At 42.3% G+C, this 20895-nt stretch overlaps 1 protein-coding gene across 7 annotated transcripts in view; it reads left to right on the top strand.

The window, feature by feature from the left end:
- The first annotated feature begins 6544 nt into the window (after window positions 1–6544).
- Window positions 6545–20895, top strand: part of tet3 (tet methylcytosine dioxygenase 3) — a 32566-nt gene continuing 18215 nt past the window's right edge. The window contains exons 1-3 of one of the 7 annotated variants that reach the window (XM_054772898.1): window positions 6545–6729; window positions 7228–7263; window positions 20422–20507. Coding sequence is in view for 3 of the 7 variants with exons in the window: in XM_054772895.1 (XP_054628870.1) it covers window positions 20085–20507 (423 nt within the window). In the remaining 4 variants the exon portion in view is untranslated. The other 6 variants (XM_054772896.1, XM_054772899.1, XM_054772900.1 and 3 more) reach the window with 6 other exon arrangements.

Below are 20895 nucleotides of genomic sequence, written 5' to 3' on the forward strand. Positions count from 1 at the left end.
CAGCAAGGCATTCCAAGCATTTTTCAAAAACAAATACTTGGATGTCTGCTTGTCACCATGACGTTCTCACTTCACTTCTCATTTCAAAGCAAGTTATCCATCAATTTGTTAGTAAAAATATAATAATCAAATGCATGGGCAATTGTGTAATAATATCATGAGGTTATCTTCATATTTCTATTCATATATAGTGACAGTTAAAAGTGGCCCTCCGAGGGCAGCCGTAACTGCGATGTGGCCCTCAATAAAAATGAGTTTAAACCCCTGGTTTAGGGCCTAACTGATTACTCAATGAATTGAAACAACAAGCTTCAGATTAATCGACGAAGAAAATAATCGTTAGTTGCAGTCCTCGTCGACATTGACGGAACCGACTTAAACAGGTTCCACTGTAAATGTCAGAAAAATGAAGTTATTGGCACTCGACTATGTAAAGACATGCGATGGCTACTGTAGATGACTTGTGTTTATATTGTAGAAAATGCTGAAGTTTGGTTATTTATGTGCAACTGCAGGGTTTTGTGACAGTTCTGCTCAGGCCTGTCGTGTCTTGTCTGCTTGCAGGTTTACAAGGTGTCTGGTAACACTCAAAGGTTTACAAGGAACATTCTGGTAACAACACCAGTAGAATGAGAAACACTTCAGTTTGGTTGCAATATGGATATATCCAACTGGCGACTGTGAAATGTACATACTGTGAAGTACACATGTGTACATCCGTCATGTTTCATATACTGTATGATGTTTGAAGGCTGTTCATGTGAAGTCATAGAGATGCGGTTAGAGGACATGTCGGCATTGAGCATCACCTTTAGGTTAAAGGAAATAACACAAACAGGAAATAGGGGCTTTCATCAGCACTCTTCAGGCCTGCCTTGTCTTGTTTTGCTGTCTGGATATTTACAAGGTTTCTCGCAGCCCCCCGAAGGGTTTCCTGCAGTTTTTTTGTGAACTCATTTGTTCTTTTTGCTGTTGCATTGAGAAGTTTCTGGTCAGAGACGTACACACATGTGAGTATTTGCCACTACGTGAGGTCAGTGGTAGCTGAGAGAGAAACAGGTTATTCAACTCAACTCAGACTCTCCTAATTGTAACTATTCTCTTTTCAGGGGCTCTCTTGTCGAGGGGTAATAGAAGTTTACTGCCTGAGTATTTCTAAAGCCCTGACCTCTGGAAGAACTCTAGCTCTTTTTGGCCAACTTGTGTTGTTACTCATGCATCATGTACCCAGTAGGGCTGCACAAAAAAATTTGAAAAATATTGGTTACTATGTATGTCAGGAGATTGTGGGTTTGTATATCCGTTGAAACATGTTTGTGTGGAGTTTGCATGTTTTTCCCGTGCGCTTGTGTTCTCTCTGGCTTTCTCCCACATTTCAAAAACATGCATGTTAGGTTAATTGGAGAATCTAAATTGTCCATAGGTATGAATGTGAGGGTGAATGGCTGTTCGTCTATATGTGCCCTGCGATTGGCTGGCGACCATTGCAGGGTGTACCCCACCTCTCGCCCAAAAATACAGCTGGGATAGGCTCCAACATACCCGTGACCCTAGTGAAGACTTTTCTTTTGATTTGTGTTGATTACATGCATGAATATGCCATGAGTGTGCCATGTTTTGGACTTGATGGATTATTTTCAGTCTTTCTATTCATTTCTGTCAAGAAAGTCGCTCGTTAACTGTCCATCTGGGACCTTCCATGAAGGCAGAACAACACAGTGAGGACTCTGATAATGATAATAATTAAAAAAAAAACAGTGTGATTTCTTTTAAACAAAAGCACGTTATTGAAGCACAAAGTCTGTAATGAAGGATGCTCATATTTTTCTTTGCTTGCTAACATTGGTCTTGGTGAGTCCACCTAGTGTTAGCGCATTTGCCAGAATTATTCTTTTAAAAATTGGACAAATCACCCCACAACCGTAAATAGCATTCTTATGTGGTGTGCGATGCTTCATGCAGGTCTGTTACTTTAAGACTCTTAACCAGTATGGTTTTGATTAACATGCATTATTCATGTTTTGAGTGAACAAAGATCCTTGGCTCGGTCAGCCATCGCTACCATCTGACCCCTGTATTGATGCAGTAAGCAAGAACGTCATTGCCTAGCAACCACGTCTTTAAATGTTGAGGTTTTGCATTGCTTGTTGTAAATTCTCTGTTTTAGTTTTAAAAATTGTTTATATTTTTTTCTCTAAAAATAAGCCATTTTATTCCTCAGAAAACACATCTCATTCACCATAAATTGGTAATAATTTATAAATATGTGATTAATACAGGTAATGGTAATGGTTTCATTTATTTTGAACATGCATACAAGTTACATTGGAATACATTACATAGCACCATTCATAATTCTACATTTCTAAAAAAGAGGAGGAAGAAGCAAAACTGATTTAATCCTATGCCCCGTCCGTTTCATATCGATTGCAATACATTTGTTCACTTCCTGTATTCCAAATGTACTCTTTGCCAGTTTAAAATACGTAGTAAAATGGTAAGGTAGTGTAGCAATGTGGTAAAATAGGAGTCAAGGTTGTAGTCACTGTAAATAAATTCTATAACAGTCACGATACTGTAAATAATAACAAATCTATAATAGTGATAATGAAGGGGTTAATAGTTGACAGAAACATAGTTGGATAACGAGTGACTACAGAGTACAGACAATGTCCTCACAAAAATAATAATAATAAATAAATGTTTATGTCTTTGTGTTTCACTGATAATGTTTTTGTGTAATGTTTTTTTGTCAAGCGTTGTAATTTTGCACTTTGTTCGGCAGTCCTTGAACGTATCATAGTTGCATGGTTGCTAACTTCTACACCGTGACACAGATTCCATCTGCTCATCAATCTTCTTACATTGTAGCTCATTCGTGGTGAGTACACACAATATGCATTTTATTCATGTCTTTGTAATTTTTTCGTATCTGTATTGCGTGTGGAGGAGCAGTCGCATAATGAAATGACATTCCTTTGTTTTGCATTTGTTCGAAGTCTTAGCTTTCTTTTATGAAAGTTTCTGAAATGTAATTGTAAGGAAATGACTGCAATACAGTCAGCTTTATTGCTTTGAATTGAGATTGCGATTCTCAATTTTTTCACAGGTGTGTACGTGCACACACCTAAACACACCATATGCCGGCCCATGTGCTTACGTTTTAAAGATTAGAATAGTTTCTATGGTGTTCTTCATGGGAGGTCCCCGAAAGACTAATAGAAATGAATAGAAAGACTGAAAATAATCCATCAAGTCAAAAACATGGCACATTGACTCCACAGTACATTCACGCACGTAATAAAGACAATTCAAAAGAAAAGTCAATTAATTAGTACGAGAGCTCCTCCCCCAAGATAAATGTAAAAAAAAAAAAAAGTGCAGCCACGCAACTTACTGTGTACAGTAGATCCCCGCCTTTCGCTGGGGTTACATTCCGGGGCCAACAGCGAATGGTGAAAAAAGAAATTGAGACACCCATAAAAATGTCAATTTTTGACACACAGCTCTCTCCTCCCTCTCCAAACCTTCTTTCTAGCTTTACATTGACATTCTCTCCAATTTCTGATCAACATTTGCAATATAAGTAGACTCAAATTAGCTCCAGAACCCTCTCCTTGTTGCTTCAATATGCCTCACACACTTAACACCAAATACGTATTTATACGTTTCTATAGAAAGCCGAGCGCCCGATCCCAAAAACTTATTTATACGTCTTTTATGTGAGAGGCAAAAAGACGTGATGACGCAACTGCCCGATAAAATATGTCACTCTTAGAGCAATATTAGCCATAAAAACGGCCACAAGTTGGCAGAAGTGCGTTTGGTAAGAGGATGGAATGGATCTTTTGCATGTAAAAACCCACTCGACAGCAAGGAAGAAGTGGAAGAGCATGGAGGAGTGTAGTGTGCAGAAGGTTACGCATTGTAGGGAAATTTTAACTACACACGGACGCATGCACACGCCCACACACACACTTTTTAGTTCCAAATGTGAAAATTGTAAATAGTACATGGTGTTATATTTGTAAATAAATTGTTATTTTGATGTAAAACAACCCTTTGTTAGTATTGTTTATGTTGTGGTATAGTTGTTTAGATATTTGATATTTGTCACAAAAACAAAAAACTTTGCGTCATTGTGAAAGTTATGCTTGAAATTCATCCATCCATTTTCTATGCCGCTTCTCCTCATTAGGGTTGCGGGGGCATGCTGGAGCCTATCCCAGCTGACTTTGGGCGACAGGCGGGGTACACCCTGGACTGGTCGCCAGCCAATCGCAGGGCACATATAGACAAACAACCATTCACACTCACATTCATACCTATGGACAATTTAGAGTCACCAATTAACCTAACATGCATGTTTTTGGAAGGTGGGAGGAAGCTGGAGTACCCGGAGAAAACCCACACAGAACATGCAAACTCCACACAGAAATGCCCAAGGAATCGAACCCAGGTCTTCCTGATCTCCAGAGTGTGACTGTGTGGCTAACATGCTAACCACTAGACCACCGTGTGGCCTTGAAATGTATCTTTTCACAAAAAGGTGTTTTTCTCCCTTTTCTAGTTGGGAACTGGTATTTTCCTGAAACTTACCTACAGTATGTTCTACTGCTGATTACTAAAGAACGGAAGAAGTTAGAAACAAACTTTCTTTTTCTGTTGAAAGACGAGAGTCTAATCTTTGTTCCGGTAGGTTCCATGTTTATATAGCCATAGAGCATAGTATTCTGTGTGCCTTGAAACGTCAGTCAAAATCGTCTAAAAGGGCTGGTACTGAAGGGGTTGTCTTTTGAAAAATGGCTGGGATTGAATGAATGTATAGGTACTCACCACTAATGAATGATAACCTAAGATGATCGTGGCGTTATTTATAAGTTTCGCTTTTGCATCGCACAGCCACTATGATGTGAAGGACGGCCGAACAAAGTGCGCAATCTCAACACTTGACGAAAATACATTATCAGTAAAGCATAAAGACATAAAAATGTAAACATTGTGGTCTTTTTAAACGGTGGTACATGTATGTTGTACATTTGACATTATCGGTATTATCGGCAAAATCCATGCAGGGCTGTAACTGCTGGATCGTGAATGTCCGTGTATCAGAAAGTTTTACAGGATTAATATTTGCTCATGTTTGATGTTTGAATAAATCTGCAGAAAGCAGACACCCTATCGCACTTCTTTAATGAGAAGTGTCAAATTATAAAGTGTACCCCTTGCATGTAAAAGTACAGAAATGAACAAAACCTGCTCCACCTGCGAGGGCATATCCTGGCGAAGCGGCGTTCTTGGGCTACTCTTACCACAAACAGCGCCTGGGCTGGCGCGTAAACACACACAGAATCGCACACATTCCCCGCACGTGACCCGTGTGACGTCAGCAGCAGGGATTTCCCCTGCCGTACGAGAGCAGACACTACAAACGCTGCTGTGTCAATGTGGGGCTGCCTCGCCTCCCTCACACTCTCTTTTTCGGTTGTCTCCTCGGCCTCGCTCTCGTTCGCTTTTTCACTGTAGCTCGTCAACACTCGGACGCAGACCTGTAGGCGATATCCGCTTAAACATACCGTCCTGCTGCAAATTTGACCCAAGTACACATTTGTCGAAAGCAGTGTTCATTTGTAGCTTTACCAGGTGACAGATTTGTCACGTGCACCGACTAGAGTCTGGTTTGATAAAGGTGCACATGCTATCTTCTTGCACGTAGTTATAACGGGGGCCTTCTTGCACAGTTGCACCTTTTGCATATACGTCACTTTTTTGGCCAATGTTTCTATCTTTGTTCACTCAGAGTATGCATGGGGGTCTTTGCTGAGTAATGGTGCTTTTTGCCTGACATATATGGCTATTTGCATGTGTGTGTGTGTGTGTGTGTGTGTGTGCGCGTGCGCTCGGGCTAAGTAGTCCAGTCCAGTTATTGCAGGCAGCCCTGACACAGATGGTGCTTAGCAATAGCACATACCAGAGGCATTGTTTAGGGAAGGCAAGCTCTAAGAGATAATTGACAGAAGACATAGAGATTACCCATTCCCCCCCCCCAACCGCACACAGTCTCAAACACACACGCACACCGTCCACTTTGTGTCTTCATGTCAGCCACATAGCACATGGCCAACGACTTTTTCCCTTTTTTATTTTTTTCCACCTCCTTTTTTTTTTTTTTTTTTTTTTACTAGCGTCCATTCCTTTGATTTCACCCTAGCAGCAGAGAGCAGTCTGCTTTCTGATTGGTGGGTGGGCGGGCTGCCTTTGTGTGCGCTGACGTAGCGTGTTTGTGTTTGTGCATACATGTAAGTGTGTATGTTTGAAGAGCGAAAACAGAGGAGGGCGGGGTGGTTGTAGAGATGACGTTCAAATCCATCTAGAAAAAAATAGAACAAGTGTGTGTGTGTGTGTGTGTGTGTGTGTGTGTGTGTGCGCAGTAGACCTATTGCTGTACTTGCACGAGGGATTGAGAGCAACGGGGGGGGGGGTTGAGCGAGAGAGAAAGAGAGAGACCGTGTGTACGAGCGCTCCGGCAAAAGCAGATTAAAAACACAAGATGGCTTCCTGAATGAACTGCTGGAAGACGGACGAGTAGAGAGAGAGAGATAGAGGACAGTGTGAGAGAAAGAACCAGAGGAATAGAGGTGAAGGTGGGAGACAGCGGGGGGGGCTTCTGATGGGGGTTCGGCTGACGGACAAAGGAATACAAAGCGAGACATCTGTGGGACTTGGAGGGTAAATATTCATCACTATAGATCCAGACTATTTCAGGATAGATAGGTGGGTGGCTGGCAAGGAAGGCAGGGGGGTGGAGTGTGGGGGCTGGCGGGACACAAAACATAATTTTATCACTGGTGTAGACAAGAGGGGAGCGGCTTGTAGCAAATAAGAAGATGCTTTTGTTTGTGTTGCAGGCTGTTCACTTATGAATGTGTATAAATAGCACTGTGCATGCATTGAGAACAGCTATTACATAATTGTACATTTTAAAATGATATCTGCATTCTGTCCAAGTAGGAGGGGAATAAACCAGGCGTACTAAATGTGTGCTGTTTGCTGCACATGACAAGAATGATTAGACTGTCTACCTTCATGACAGGTGGATTTGAACCGGCCCTGTCGCATTATTCTATTGATTGTTATTCTCTTCTCCACCCCCTCCCACCTCTCCTTCTTCTCTTCTCTTTCCATCCCGTGGTGCGTTAAATGACTTCCATATTTTGACAAGAACAGCCAAGGCTTTTTGGAAAACCTTGAATTGGCTGAGAGGTAAGACGGGACAACCAGGTTTTTGTCGCCATGTCGCCATTCGAGATGATTTTGTCCAGTGATTCATGTATTTATGAATCCGAACAGTAGCGACAGGACACAGACAATCCCCATCCATTTTGTTGAAGCCCTGAGATCATCCAGATGCAGAATAGTCACGTTCAAAGACGTTGTGAGCAGGGAGCCCTAGTGGCGAGGCGGCATCCTCAGTTTAAAGCGTCCCACGCTGCCCGCTGATTGGTGCCAGCGCCAGGCATGTGTAGATACAAGAGGCCGAGGAGAGAAGGAGGGGAGAGGAGGAGGAATTCTACGTTCCGGCTCAGGAGCCGGGAGGGGGCGCGACGTTCTTGCGAGTGTAGAGTCAAACCAGGTAAAGGGAGTAAAAGTTAGTGGGTCACGCATGCGCACAGCTCGGTCGGTAAAGCTTTAGCGCGCTGCAGCGTGTAGCCGCTCTGAGTTTGAGCGGCGTTCTTAAGTACCGAGTGAGCAAGTTGTCGGTGAAGTACTTTCTTGGAAAAGGAGGCTGCCGTCATGTGGACGTTAATGCCGACGGACATGCATAAATATACTGTCATACAACACAGGTCAGTCCAGATGTTGTCATGACGAGTTTGTCTATGATATACGCTTTACTTACACATGAGAGCTAGTTCTCATCTTACGGAGAGCTAGTTCCAATATTTTGGTTACAAGAATATAACAAACAGCTGTCTGTGTTGTGCAGTCGTCTTTAGACATTTTCTTGCCTTGCTGTGCCTTCATTGCTTTCCTGAGCTGCTGTTTGTTGAGGCTTTCGGTTGCTACGCACATCAGCGGTGTAGTGTTTATCTTGTGAAGATCTTGTTTCCTTGTCAAACAGCGCCCTGCTCGCCAAAAGACAAACACGACCTTCTTCTTATGTGCACCTCACTGCTCCAATAACTGGTTTAGCATTGTCAAATTTGATTCAAAGAGTATTCGGGCGGCAGACGTGTTTTTTTTCTTTTCTTTGAAAAATGTCCCTAGCTTGCATTCTTCTGCCCAGGATTTCCTGTGGGAAAGAAACAGCTGCATGTGTGAGACTGCTGATGGAAAGCATGCTGATCGTATGTTTGGCCTTGCATGGAATCCCCAGCCTCGTACGCAAAGGGTTAACACTGACCTAGTTTCCAGGGCAACAGTGAGTGTGTGATGATATCACCGCTTTAATTTTAGCTCAGGTCCAGCAGCCAATGTTGGTCACATGACCAACTGTGCTCATGGGTGTGTATTTGTGCAGGAAGTGGTTTGGTGTATTGACTAAGGAAGTGGAAGGTCTGACATCACAAGTCTTGCTTTTAGTGTTGCTTTCAATGTGCTTATCCTGCATAGGACTAAAATATTGCGATCTTCGGACATTAAAGCTACAAGAATTAAAAATGTAAAACCACATGGAGGTGGTCTCCATTCTCCTGGCAAGACTTTCTTCACGTTTCTGGACTATCTTTGAGTTGCTGTCCATTCATCCAGAATAACATTTGTGAGGTCAGAGGTCACTGATGTTGGACTAAGAGAGGCCTTGACTTACAATCTCTGTTCTAGTTCATCCCAAAGGAGTTTGATGGGCTTTAGGTCAGGGACCTGGTTGCCAAAGCAGTGTTTCCTTTAGGTTTGCAGCTTTGAGAAGACAAACAGGTGCACACTTGCATGCTCGCAGCGTAGTAGACTGTAGTGCGATCATTCCTCTACAGTTACATTTTGGGGTGCGCTGTGCATGTGTGTGGGTCGGGAGGACTGGGCTAACACACAGAGACAAGCATGCACATAGGCATACGTGCAGCGTAGCCCACTGTCGTGCGATCACTCTTCTACAGTTACATTTGGGGTGCACACGTGCAGGGCGTGTGTGTAGGTTGGGACAAACATCAAGGCAAACATGTGTGCACAGGCGCGACTGTGGTGCGATCACTCCTCTACAGTTACATTTCTGGTGTGTAAATGCAAGCTTGAACATATATATGTGTGTGCGTGTGTGTGTGTGGCTCGGGGGATTGGACTAACGAACACCAAGACAAATGCACGTGTGCGGCATAGCCAACTGTAGAGCAAGCGCTCCTTCATAGCTACATTGTGCGTGTGTGGGTTGGGGTGGGGGATTGGGCAGCGAGAACACCGAGACAAACGCCTGCGTTTCTAAACGTTTAAATTAGAAAGCAATAGAAACACAAAGTCTAAATAAAGACGTGTCATTTAGTTAATGCAATCACTCCGCCACATTTGATGGAGGGAACAGATGAGAAATTGTAAATGTGCAAGCATGTAGACAGGAATGGCAAGCCGTCGTGTAAGTAAGATAAGGCTAAGTAGTTTGTTTAATAAAAGACTAGACCTGTTTTATATGAAATGTATCCTTAAATTGTTTTTGTTATGATCTGTTGCTGTATAGAAAATATAGCACAGGGGGGCATATCAGGATTCTGCTTTGTTGTAGCACCCTCACACTCCAATAAATTCATATTTGAATAAAGCTGTTAAATGACATGTTCATGATGAACACTACCTTCATTAGTCATTTTTCTTACAGGCTCCCTTTGCCTCGTTTAAACGGTGAAAGCTCACGGTGGCCACAGGATGAGACATTTGCCAGAATAGCCAAATAGTGAGCCCTCACTGACAGTTTAACTGTTATTTTCAACCGTTAATTAATTGATGACTTATTGACTGATTTTTGTTTTGGTAACCTGCTTGTAACCTACTTATAAACCCATTCCGACACCGTTAAGACGCAGGGTCTGATCTAGACCAGTCCCTGTTTGATTGATTCACCAGTTAATCAGGTGAGTCCTTTTGTCCTGTGGGTCTGTACTGGTGTTTTTTGAAACATTTGGAAAAAAAGTACACCTAAAATAACTCTTTGTGCTTTGAGCTTTGTGCACGTAAAATAATCATCCTAAAATGCCCTCTCTTGGGATTATAATAAAGAATTTGTTAAGTGCAAATACACTGGATTGCAAATTTGTGGATTTTTGTTAAAAAAAAAATGTAAAAATCTGAAAATAGGCCTCTTTTTTCCTGCAGAAAACACATCTCGTTCACCATAAGTCTTAATAATTTATGAATATGTGATGATAATAATGTAGGTAAAATGTACAGCATACTGTACATGTACCACTGTTAGAAAGCCCACCATTTCCACATATTTATGTTTTTATGCTTCAATGAGATTCCGTACTTTGTGTGGCAGTCATTGAACGCACCATAATTGTGTACTGACACACCAAAGGCACCTGACATTAGAATTCAGTAGTGGTGAGTACTTACACATTTATACTTTAAATATGTTTACCACGTGTGTGAAGCATCTGGAGGGCTTCACCCTGGATTGTGTCGCGAGTGGACAATGGCAATTGAAGAGTTGAGAGGGTTCTGGAGCTGAATCAAAATTAATAACTACAACAGCCACTTTTACTGCAAATGTTGATCCAAAAACAGGGGAGAACATCAAAAGTAGCACAAGGGTTTGGAGGAGAGGCACGAGGCGAGCCATGTGTCAAAAATAGGCATTTTTATGCACGTAACAATTACTCGGGGTTTTTTCCCCTTTCCCTGCTGGTCCGAGAACATAACTCTGTACCCCCATGTGAGAAGCATATTTTTGTAAATCTGACCTTCACCAATGATGACAACATCCAATAACGTAGACAGGAAATGATGTCAATGCAAGTTACCACACACACAATCAATCAACCAATAGGGTTGGTACGTTATGACAGGTAGATAGGTGCTAGTTGATGGCGTATTGGCATTGTTGCCGCTATCTGTGTTTGATGGAAAGGAAGAGAATCTGTCAGCTGCTTGGTGCCGCAGTTAATAAAAAATGTATGGAAAGAGAAGGCGGGGTGGAGCTCTCAGCTGTTGCGGGAGCTCTTTAACTCTCACATGACTGCCGGCCGCGCTGCTGTCGCTCCCACTGGGTGTGCCATTCATGCAGTCCTGAATCCGAGCAGACACCGCAGCCAGGTTTTACGTCAAGCATCTCCACAGCTGTTGAAGTTTCCATTACCAAAACTGATTATAAATGTATGCCTTTATTATATTCCTAAAAAAAGAATGGATATTTTGTGAGCTATAGTACAGTCTTTCCATTTCAATTCCTCATATGTGTACAACACATAGTGGTGTTTGCACAGCCGAGCACTGGCCCTTTAAAACCGGCTGTGCCTGATAGGACATACGGAGCGCTAATCTTAGCTGGAGTCATGAAGAGACAAGGATGGCAAGCAGCCACGATGCAGTCATGAGGAGGCTTTTCCCTCTTAAGAGTTCCTCATTTAAGACCACATTTGTCTGATTCGGATAGGACACACTTCCTGTCTACCACTGAAATCTACACATGCTGTTAATGATTATGTTATTGTGCAGTCCAAAATTAGTAGTACACAGTGTTCTTTCATGTTTTGTTCAGCACCGCTTCTTCAAACTGTCCAGCCATTTTTTTGTCAGCTCCCTTTGTTGTGTGTCTAACTAATGTTGTGTATTGATTACATTGCTTACATTATACCAAGTTCCCGCAAACACAAAGAGCTGCCTTTCCTCCTCCTTCGTGCTGCTGTTGAGGCCCACCACCCCCCGCCCACTCCCACTTTTTTTCCCCTCCAAACCACTCCTCCATTCTCTTTGTGGGGAGTTTCGAGGAGGGGTTGGGGGCGAGGCCTTCCCCAGCTGGGTTACTGGTGCTGACTTGCACGTGCCGAATGTCGGCAGTATGACTCAGGCTTGATAGCTGGCAACTTCACATGATTGTTAAGCTTGTGTGCAATCAGAAAAAGCAAAACAACAACAAAAAAAGGCTGAAGTCAAAAATACAATGTTACCATTGATGCACAAACAAATTGATACAAATTAGATGTGCTGGTAAGCCATAATCACGGTTTGGCGTGGACATCGGTTTTAAGATCACGGTTTGGGTCATTTTTGGCTTAGCGGCTTAGCGTTGCCATCAACAGCTGTAATGAAACATAAAAAAACACAAACTGTATTGTCACATACAAAATAAACATAATTAAAAAAAAGAATAGATATTGATATATAGAGAAAAACTACAATATATATATGTAAAATATATATATATATATATATTTATATATATATTTTTTTGACAATTTTTTTAATATACATTTAGTACATACTACATATATATACATATATATGCATATATATATTATATACATGTATATAATATATGTATTACATATGTGTGTGTGTGTGTGTGTGTTTGTGTGTGTGTGTGTGTGTGTGTGTGTGTGTGTGTGTGTGTGTCTATATACACTATATATGATATACTGTACATAAACCAGTCCAGGGTGTACCCCGCCTCTCACCCAAAGTCAAGTGGGATAGGCCACAGCCCCAGTGAGGATAAGCGGCATAAACGCAGAATAAACATTGAAAATGCAAATATCGATCTCTTCATGCTAGTATGAATCTGCATGAGATGGAAAACTTTGGCCCACGATAGAAATTTTCATTCTATCGCAATAATGCAAGGCATCGTCGATGTAACGAGCAAACATGGCTGAAAGCGAACAGGAGGAGATGGTGAAAAAGATCGGTGCAACAGCCGTCATTTGGACTTTGTTCCGATTTAAGCCACCAGCAGAAAGCTGTGTGTGTGCGGCAAGAATTCTGGCAAAGAACGGTAATACGACCAATTTGACCACCTCAAAATCAAACAAATTGTTGAATATCAGCAATTTTGTGTCATTTAAGCAATAATAACACACTAAATGCACTCCCTTCTGTACTATTTTGCACTATTTACCATCTATGCCATGGTACTGTTGGGAAGAAATTTTTAAACTTGAAATAATTGCCTTATTCAGGAAGTTCTTTCTCTAGTCAAAGAAATCATTGCTTTAATTGAAAAAAAATGTGTATGGCACCAAAAATTCCAGGCTAGTTTGTGGCATATGTTTTTATTTGAAGTATCTGTACACTACTACACTTGAAGAATTGTCTTTGAAGTAGCCACGCCTAATACTTTGTGTTTACTCAATTCACGGTATCCTTTTCTTGATCAACAAGACACTGGTTTTTCCTGTTCTCTGGTTCTTGGGTGTCATTTTAGAATCAAGGACTAAAACGAGGTAGTTGTCATGCCCTTTACTGTAGAATGCTTTGCACTCAAGGAAAGAAGCATCGCAATACTTTTCTTTCAAGTCTCTGCAGCTAGTACTTGAATTTTATTGTATCTGGATTTATCGGCAACATTATGTTGTATTATTACAGTTTTGCACCATACATTTTTTAAAACTACATACAGTAATCCCTCATTTATTGCGGTTTTGTGAAGTAGGATTCCTTATTTGTAAATGGAATATTTTCGTCGTTACAGCATAGAAAACCTTTTTATGACTTTCTAAATATGGTTTTGAACATTATTAGAGCCCTCTAGACATCAAATAACACCCCTATAGTCAATAGTCATCTTTGCACTTGTATTACCAAATATAGTAGATATAATAACAGAAAATAAGACATATTAGACATAAATACATGATAACATAGACACACGTTACCATTGGGAGAGTTCCTTGCTGTTTTTTTCTGGACAGCGTACTTCCTGCGGTGGCTATGGTCGCATCAATGTATTGTAATGGTGGCTGAATGCAGGATGGCTGTAAATTAGTCAGCCTTTCTATTTGAAACAGACACGGGGCACTAAGTTTTACAGGCAGATGCTCAAAACACAGCATGAACAGTTCAATACATCCTAGCTGTCTTCTTCTACAAACATATTTCTTAAAAGCGAGCGCTAACCCAGCATTCAGAACGTCACTGCCCTCTGTAGCCAACGGTCTAAACAGCAGCTAAGAAATACACAATAAACCTGTCGCTACAGTAACATTACTGACACCAGCTGACCAGTGTAGAATACTACATATTAAGCCTTTAAATGTGTCTTCTGAATGTCTTAAAGTTGTATTTTTGTTCAGTTAGCTATTTTTATGCTTGAAAATGCTTTATTTAGGCCAATAATATGTCAAATGTCCTTAACTTAGCATATTTTGTACTAATAATAGGCCATATTCAACCACGAAACAGCGCTAATGGATTTTAGGCAATATTGCCCATCCCTAAATCGGATACTGAAACTGCTCTTGGTGTCCATACAATTGATATTTGTAGCGATCTGCTAACCTCTCTTGAAAAATGACCAAATGGGGTTGAAAGGACTCCTCTTTTACCCCAACAACAAGAAGCATTGCTGACATGACCAAATCTCAGCTTCTTAGTTAAGTGCATAAGCAGGTTGCTGTATGCTAAATTACTGTACAGTATCTAATTGATGCATAGGGGGAATATATTTGTAACCTTACTCCAGCATCAACTCCCTCGACGCTACAATATAGGTGGATATTAGATGTACAATGACCAGCGCAGACTTGCATGGAGTCCAGGACACATCATGAATGTTTTTTTTAAATTGTACATTATAAAGTTTGCAGGCATGTCTACCACTGTGCAGGAAATGAAACCAACACCTGTAAGTTAGTCACTTCTGTTATTAAACATTAAAGACATAATGTTGCATATTTTTTACAATACAAACCACACTCAGACTTTTGCATCATGTCATATTATGCAAATTTGGTGATGATATCATCTGCCCTTTCCCAGCAACTATAGATCATCATGTTTCAGATTTGAGCTATGCAAAACTAAACAAAAGAAGGCATCATAAAATCTGCATAAAGTGAGCGTGTAATATCCACATATTATTCATAAAATAGATTAAGTATTATTTTTAAAAAGGTGCACACATTTGCTGAAGCGGGCTTTTATTCTGTTAAACATGATGTACTCAGTGCAGCCCTGCTACTTCTGGTCCCGCCCTCCTATAAACCCGTTGACCCTCAGTGAACAATCCAATACTGTATGCATTCTCGCCTGCACGTGTGTGCAGTCATGTGCATGCAGAACAAGAACGCACACAATAACACCACCGCATAGCTCTGTATTTGTTGATTTGCCGCATTTGTTGTTTTGTTGCGTGTTTTCTGCATGCATGTCTTGGCCTCTGTAATGAGAAACGGATGCACAGGAAGAAAGACGGCGCTAAAGAAAGAGAGCAAAGAGCACAGTGAGGGGGAGGGGAGACAGAAGACCTTGATGCCATTAGACTGCAGGGCAGTGGGGGGGCGGGGGCGTTGTATGGCGGTCGATGGGATCCCGAGTGGAGGGAAAAAAGAGTCAGCTGACATGACATGATTGGACGAGCTTGCACACTCATGTCATGGCTGTGATGCTCATGCTTTGCTGAGAAAAGGTAGCAATAGTTAACTAAAAACTAACATTGTCCATACATAATGGATTCATGGATTGAAGCTGATACAGCGGAACCCGCTCACCTCCACATCCATCGGACTGGTTGACTGACGTTGACCTAAGCGGCTGTTGACATAACCGAAACCGATACCACTGCTTGCACATTTACTTGTGACTTCCAGCAGAGTCATAAGGAGAATGGGTGATAATAACTGGTTTTGGAGGGGGAGGAACAACCTATTTGTATTTTGTGATGTGGTCTTTCTTGAATTCAATAGTGTTTCTGACCTTTATCAAATTGCTGGCATTCAGAACATTCTTTGGCCCCATGGCAAATATTTTTAGCAGTCGCACTCAATAAAAAAAGCACGGACAGTGAGTCACCTACGCTTAAGATGAGCATTTGATTCTACGAACAGTACAGGCACATGGACTAGTTTGTTACAGAGACAATGTACGAAAAACAAGGCACAATTTTTGTCGAAAACCAAATCATATGGAAACTAGAGTATTTGAAAATGAAGTTTGACTATTTTCATTTTGATTCTTCTGTGCCCGTGTTGTATTTTCTACTCTTATCTGACAGAGCCGCTGCGGTAATTTTGTTGAATGTCTTTACGACAAAGAAAATGACATATTTGTACGTGTGCAATCTTTCTTCCAGTGTTTTTTTTTTGGGGGGGGGCATTTTGTTAGTTGTGGTAGAAGGTTAACCCTGCTCTGCTTTTATTTTGAAGCTTGCTTTGCACTGAACTGGAAGGCACTGTGTGCCCGTTTTAATGTTGTGTAACTAGACAGTAGTTATGTTTCTGTTGTCGTTTCAATAAAGTTAACAATACCAAAACACATGTCAACATAAACAGACCCATTTTTTCTAGAAATGCGCCCTTTGGGTCTCAACTTCTATGTTTGCAAAAGTGGTCAACCACGCACGTCGATGCTGATTTAAGAGGGCATTTTTTAGTCTTAGGAAGAACACGGACCGGGACTTGATCAGCTTTTCCATTTAAATAAGCTGTTGACATAAGCACGTTGTAGTGTACAAATCAATCATAGTGGCTCATATGCGAGCTATGAAACAGGAAACCAGGCTCTGACTTCCCACCACTGATGCCCACAATAACGACACCAGCTCGCCTTTGGTGTGTTAGGGGGTTTATCTTAGCAGTCATTAGGAAGAAACGATGACTCAGGCTTAGTCATATGCAAGCCAAACCAACACACTGCCGAGAATGGACTTCTGTTGTCTCATAAACCTCCTACAATCAAGAACTTTCCTCTGTGAACTACTGAGAAATGGAGAGAGAGCGAGGAAAAGAAGAGAGGCATGGAGAAAAGCGGGCGATGAGATGGGCTTGTGTGAGTGACGATCAGAAACGCTGTGATGGGATTGTTGTTAGAATTACAGCCGAGTTACAACAGGTTCACTGTAAGTGATATTTCCTTTTTTATTCTCACACCGAAGATACAATCAGTATGGTGATTTTGATTACACATTATCCATTACAGTCTTCTCACGTAGTTGTGTTGCAGAGGTGTGTTCTCAGTCTGCCTTGTATAGATGTGTCTATGGCTGCTTACATAATTAATGGAATCAATTCCTTTATTAAAGAGACAGCATAACGGTGGGAAGAGAAAGCTTAATCAAAACATACTGTCAATTTAGTCATTCTCTGTATGGATTGTTGACACCGATAGATAGATAGATAGATAGATAGATAGATAGATAGATAGATAGATAGATGGAACCGGCTTAGGTCGTCCTCGCTTGTGTCAACAACCCGTCTGCTGACCAACTCATCAATTACTAAAAAATGCTTTTGTCGACATAAAACTTGAGATCCGCAGGGGTTATTTCTATAAAAATGATCTGTCGTTTATGGCAACATGTGTTGTATTATTAATTTCATCCATATCGCAACATAAAAGGAGCTACCGTCTGGTTACACAGCATTGACCTGTGCACACAGTGACTTCCTGTCTCCATGTGTGTATTATTCAAAAAGCATATGTCTGATATATTTCTATATTGGTTCACGCCAATGCTAGTTTTGTCTACATTAAGTTGAATGATCAGATTATTCTTTAAAAATTAATGATTTTATTATTGTAGTATTTTCACGTGCAGGCATGATGCTGAAGTACTACAGAAGTCCTAACATGAGGATGAGTAAGCATGTGATCTAAGATGGGTGTTGAGCCTCAACTGCTGCGTCACTGCAACCAGTAGACAAAATTTTTCAGTGCGTGTGTGTGTGTGTGTGTGTGTGTGAGCGTGCATGTGTGTGTGTGTGACAGAGAGAGAGAGTGGGAATGTGTCACATGATGCAGTTGCCGATGCGCCTGGTAATGATGGCACCATGACGCGGATGATGCAGCCAAATAATCAACATGTGTTTCCTGTTTCGCCTGCTCACCGCCTTCCTTCTTTTTCATTGGTCCTCCGTTGTCACGTGACCTATGCTCCACTTCTCTTCCTTCCTTTGGATGGCTCAGGCTGTGCTGTTTCGCTTTGGGATTGACGTTCATCTCTTCCGTGTGTGTGTGTGTGTGTGTGTGTGTGTGTGTGTGTATAAAAATACGTATGGCAACAGAGAGGCAGATAACGTACAGTTGTCAGGATCGGAGAGTGTTGGAACAGTTAAGCCGTAAGCTTGAAGGAGGCTGAGGGAAGAACGCAGCCTGTAGAAAACGAGAGAGCGAGAGAGGCGAAGAGGGACTGAGAAAATCCGTAGTAGAAGAGGAAGTCAGTCCCGCGGAATAGCGGGGAAGTTGGCAAATACTGGGTAATGTCAAAGAATGACACCACGCAGCAGCTGTACGGCGGAGGCGGCCATTTTTTTCCCTCCGCTTCACCTGAATGGGAAACTCCAGCAACAGTGACAGGAGGACCGACTCCACAAGGCCAATCAGCCATAGAAGCGTTGGTCGATGATAAGCGATGGTAGAGCGATGGTGAGGAGGCGGCAACGGAGGGGTTATGTTAGCCTAGTGGACAGGACAGGAGAAGGCTTGTGAAGGTGAAAGAGAAGGTTTGGGTTCTTGGAACGGCGGTCCTCTTCCTGTTTGTACGCTCCTTGTGGAAGCAATCGAAAGAGTAGCAGAATGACTTGCTCTTGCTGCTAACTGCTATAAAGCAAGAAAACTGACGTATTCCATTGAATTCCCACTTTGCGCTGTCACTATGTTGACTATTTTTCCTGCTCGCTGATGGCAACGTGTCATCCAGTGTCCCCTCCTGGTTGCCATGTCCTGTATTTCCCTTGTACTTGAATGAAAAGATGATATCGCAAACCTCCCACTTTGTCTTTCTCCTTTCAATCTTGGAGAAAGGGCGGGCAAGACCGGCAACAACCTCACTCCCACTCGTGTGGATCTAATGCTGGGATAAGACCGAAGCGAAGGAACTGGCGCAGATGGAAGAACCAGCCTTGGCCGCTACGGACGAAATCAAAAGGACGATGAGGCAACGGCTGCAATCAAGCAATGTAACATCGCTTGACAAGTCAAAATGGACGCCTGTGCTGGATTTAAATGGACAGCTGATATGAACAGCCTTCTGTGGGACACAAGGAAGCGGCAAGTAGGTGGAGCTGGAGCCGTTTCCTAGTGCCTATAGCCCACAGCTCTTTCTGTTTCTGTTCATTGCACACTCCTCCATTCCATCGTACGTGCACGCCGTGGCTCAGATAATGGCCTCTCGCGCTGCACACAGTGAAGAGAGAGAGAGCAGAGGAGATGGAGGTAAAGGCGGCGTGAGAGGGAGGGGAATAGAGAGGGAGAGAGAGAGAGGCAAGGGGGGGAGGGTGTTGACTGAAGAGAAGCCGACTGCATGTGCAGCTGAGAGACGGAAAGAAAGAAAGAAAGAAAGAAAGAAAGAGGATATTGAAAAAGGGAAGGGAGGAGCAGAAGGAGATAATGAGAAAGGAGAAAGGAGAGAACGGAAAGTGGCAGCCATAAGGAGAAGCAAAGAGAATGAGGAAGGCGAGGAGGTGTGTTATTGATGTGTGGCCGGGCGCTCCGTCTGGCTGGATGAAATAAGGAAGGACACATCCCGACACGGTCAGATTGCTCGCATGTTGTTCTGACACTTCAACATCGCTCATGCTCCTCTCTGGCAGACTCCTTGCGGCTTTCTGCTCTCCGACCGGCGCCTATGGACGTCTCGGGCCATGTGAGTTGAACTTGATGTTGTCATGATGTCTGCTTCAAGCGCCGTCTCGAGGGGGACGAGTAGGAGGACGGCAATAAGGGCTTTAGGTTCAGCTGAAGCCCCCTAGCAACACCGCGCTTTAGGTGCTTTGTCTCCTCCCTCTTTCATTTTTATTCTCAGCGTCAATCGAGCTGCGTCTGATTTAAAGGGCTCCTGAGGTGGATTTTTTTTCTAATTTGGATGTGCGCCAAGAAGTGTGTGTGCGTGTGTGTGTGTGTCTATGTGACAAAGAGGAGGGAAGCCCGGCTATGGTGTGTGTAATACACAAAATATTACAGCGTCTGCAATACGGTCACTGCATTTTCATTATTCATGATCAGTCATGTTGGCGCTCAGCTGTCACTTTGCTTACACTCACAAAGCTAGGTCTATATTTGTGGTGTTCAGCCAGTTATATTGTGTATGCACGTTAAACTGTCACTGTGAGCGGTCGTGTGTGTGTGTGTGTGTGTGTGCTAGTGGGATGTGCAGAGTTGCAGTCGTTCTGTTTCAACACACTGCAGTTCTCATAACAGCCGCACACAGCCCCCACCCCCTTCCTCTTTCCAGTCTGATGCCACTGATAGTGCGGACATGGGGCCTCTCACGTATTGCCTGCCGGCTGTTCGCTAAAACCACCTTCAAACCCCCCCATATTCTAACCCTAAACCACTTCTTAGCACGATCATCAACACCCCCTGGGACTCCTGAACAGACACACAGCACAGAAGGTGTATTCAGAAGAACCAAAGATACTGCCAGTCTGGTAATTAAACACTTGGAAGGTTCAGTGTAATAATATCAGAATGATGGGCGATAGATCTGCAATAGACAATTGTAATATGTCTGGAACAGATTCATTGGATTTACATGATTTCCTGTGGGAAAAATTGCTTCGGTTTTCCTACTTTTCAGTTATCGTCTGACCTTTTGGAACGAATCATTAACGAAAACCGAGGTTTGACTGTATTTTGTTTTCTCTTGTTAGACAATAAAATGAAATGTCTGATTGACAGAAAACACTTTGGACACTCAGACACGACACACTTCGACACTAATTTTCCATTATTAAGACCAATTACATTCTCAGCATGATCGTTTTGTGATGGCTTGTGCTTGTTTGTGGAAAACACAACTCTTCTAAAAAAACCAAA

The sequence above is a fragment of the Dunckerocampus dactyliophorus genome, chromosome 4 (assembly GCF_027744805.1).
Source record: "Dunckerocampus dactyliophorus isolate RoL2022-P2 chromosome 4, RoL_Ddac_1.1, whole genome shotgun sequence".
Lineage (NCBI taxonomy): Eukaryota > Metazoa > Chordata > Actinopteri > Syngnathiformes > Syngnathidae > Dunckerocampus > Dunckerocampus dactyliophorus.